Source organism: Corapipo altera, unplaced genomic scaffold (genome assembly GCF_003945725.1).
Source record: "Corapipo altera isolate COAL_440 unplaced genomic scaffold, ASM394572v1 59145, whole genome shotgun sequence".
NCBI lineage: Eukaryota > Metazoa > Chordata > Aves > Passeriformes > Pipridae > Corapipo > Corapipo altera.
Genome location: NW_020888671.1, coordinates 1 through 2,686, shown reverse-complemented (window position 1 = coordinate 2,686; position 2,686 = coordinate 1). Strand labels below are relative to the sequence as shown.

The window sequence follows — 2,686 nt, the reverse complement described above, 5'->3', positions numbered from 1 at the left end:
GGGGGGGGTCGGGCTCTGCTCCCAGGAACCAGCAATAGGACAAGAGGGCTCGGTCTTGGGCTGTGCCAGGGGAGGTTTAGGTTGGACATTGGGAAGTTCTTCACAGAGAGAGGGATCAGCCATTGGAATGGGCTGCCCAGGGAGGAGGTGGAGTCACCATCCCTGGAGGTGTTGAAGGACAGACGGGATGTGTCACTCAGTGCCATGGGCTGGGTGACAAGGTGGGGTTGGGTCACAGGTTGGACTCGATGATCTCAGAGGTCTTTTCCAACCTGGCTGATTGTGTGATTCTGTGATTCTGTGATCTCTCTGCAGGGTTAACATGACCGAGGTGGAGCCTGTGCTGGACTTCGCATCCTCCGGGAGGACGGGCCGGCGCAATGCCCTGCCCGACATCCTGGGCTCGCCCGCCGGCGTCAGCCCCGCTGACCTGCCCCTCAAACTGGCTGAGATGTCCCTGAGTGCAGGTAGGCAACGAGGAGGAGGAGGAGGAGGGGGAGAAGGAGGATGGAGAGTGACACGGGGCGGGCAGGAACTGGGGTTCCCGTGCTCATCCCATGTTCTGGCTCCTCACGACACTGAGGGGCTGGAGCGTGTGCAGGGAAGGGAACGGAGCTGGGAAGGGGCTGGAGCAGCAGGAGCAGCTGAGGGAGCTGGGGGGGCTCAGCCTGGAGAAAAGGAGGCTCAGGGGGGACCTTCTGGCTCTGCAACCCCCTGACAGGAGGGGGGAGCCGGGGGGGGTCGGGCTCTGCTCCCAGGGAACAAGGGACAGGAGGAGAGGGAACGGCCTCCAGCTGTGCCAGGGGAGGCTCAGGTTGGACATCAGCAGGAATTTCTCCATGGAAAGCATGATCAGGCATTGGCAGGGGCTGCCCAGGGAGGTTTGGAGTCCCCACCCCTGGAGGTGTCCCAGGAAGGCCTGGCCGTGGCATTCAGTGCTCTGGGCTGGGGGACAAGGTGGGCATCGGGCACAGGGGGGATCCATGGGCTGGGAGGGCTTTTCCAACCTCAAGATCCTGTGATTCTATTCTGTGATCCTGTTCTCTGACTTTATCCCACGACTCCATCCCCTCCTCTCTCCCCGCAGGCAGCCCCCAGGAGATGCAGTCGCCCTCGGCGGAGGTGCCCCCTCCGCAGCCGCCCAGCCCCGAGCTGAAGGACACGTCCTAACCCCGCCCCGGGGGGACTTTGCTGACCAGCGGAGGGAGGAGGGGGCTGCGGGGCACCAGCCCAGCTTTCCTGGCACGGCCGGAGTCCGCTGGGATTCCCTCGGTGCTGCCGCAGCCCAGACCCTGGAGTGCCACCCCCGCCACGGGGGAGCGGCGGGCGCGGTGGGGACGCGGTGGGGACCTGCCGTGACAACGGGGCGATTCCCACCCACGCCCTGGGCCAGGACTCGGAGGGGGGAATTTTTTTTGCCTCTCCAGGGGGAGGAATATTTTTCTTCTGGGGCATTTGGCGGAGCCGAGCGCGGAGGGGTCCCCGGGGGGGCCCTCCCGGCCGCAGGAGCAGCCACGGTGTTTCTTGCTGAGTGTGGTGTTCACTGTGATGTTTTTGGGTACCACCTCGTCTCCTGGCTGTTCTTCTGGGGCGTGTGGGAGCCTTTCTCAAGAAGGGGGAGCACGACACAACCTCAGCGGCCCCCCCGGCCCTTAAGCAACCCCCCCCCTGCAGCCAGCACGTCGCTGAGGGTTCCCACCCGGGGTGGTCTCTGCTCCTGGGTATGGGGAGAGGGGTGATTTTGGGGGGTGGGGAGCAGGGCGATGCTGTTTGGATCATGCCCAGCCCCCCATGCCAGGGGCACCCACGGGTCCCCACGCTGGGTCCCCTCCCGCAGCCCTGAGATTGGGGGAAGCAGCGGGGCCAGCGGGGTCCTGCGGCGTTCGGGGATGCGAGAGACACGGAGAGGGGCTTTCCCGGCCTCTCCCAAATCCCCTGCTTCTGCCAGCGGCGGGGATGGGACCCTCCTGCCCGGGCACCGAGGGGCTGAGGGAGGATTCACTGCCGGCTCTGCCCGGGCCAGGGGCTCGATGCCCGGGATGCCGGAGCCGGGCAGGGCGGTTGGACGTGGAGCTGGACCCATCCCATCCCGGGTGGTCACCTATAGCTGTCGCTGTGGGACCAGCAAAGCCCAAGTCCCCTCTCTCTGGTCACCGCCCCGGCGGTGGCCGGGACAGGGAGAGCTGTGCGGGGCCACCCGCAGGGACACACCGCACCCAGCACCCCGGGGGGGCGGGCAGCTCCCGGGCACTGTGTCCATCGCTCGGAGTGGGGGCCAGTCCCGGGTGGAACAGAGCGTGGGGTGTGGGAGGGCACCTGTGTGCGTGGACATCCATGTGCGTGTGCATCCATGAGCGTGGGCACCCGTGTACATGGGCATCCGTGTGCGTGGGCATGTGCAGAGCCATCCATGTGCAGGGACTACGTGTGCAGGTGCGAGGGGATCCACGGGCACCCATCTACATGGGCATCCATGTGCATGTATGGGTGTGCATCCCTATGCGTGTGCATCCATGTACGTGTGCATCCGTGTGCACGTGCGTGCTCATGTGTGGGCACCCGTGTGCAGGGATATCCATGTGCATGCGCATCCGTGTGCGTGTGCATCCATGCACGTGGGCATCTGTGTGCATGGGCATTTGTGTTCCTGGGCACCCATGTGCACAGGAATCCTTGTGTGTGGGCA

The 2,686-nt window shown here is 65.5% G+C and overlaps 1 protein-coding gene across 1 annotated transcript; it reads left to right on the top strand.

The window, feature by feature from the left end:
• Positions 1 to 322: 322 nt before the first annotated feature.
• Positions 323 to 1,523, top strand: LOC113942033 (cAMP-dependent protein kinase inhibitor beta-like). The gene is made up of 2 exons (XM_027633173.1): positions 323 to 467; positions 1,088 to 1,523. The coding sequence occupies exons 1-2, from the start codon at positions 323 to 325 to the stop codon at positions 1,168 to 1,170; spliced, it is 228 nt and encodes a 75-aa protein (XP_027488974.1). The 3' UTR covers positions 1,171 to 1,523.
• Positions 1,524 to 2,686: the final 1,163 nt, after the last annotated feature.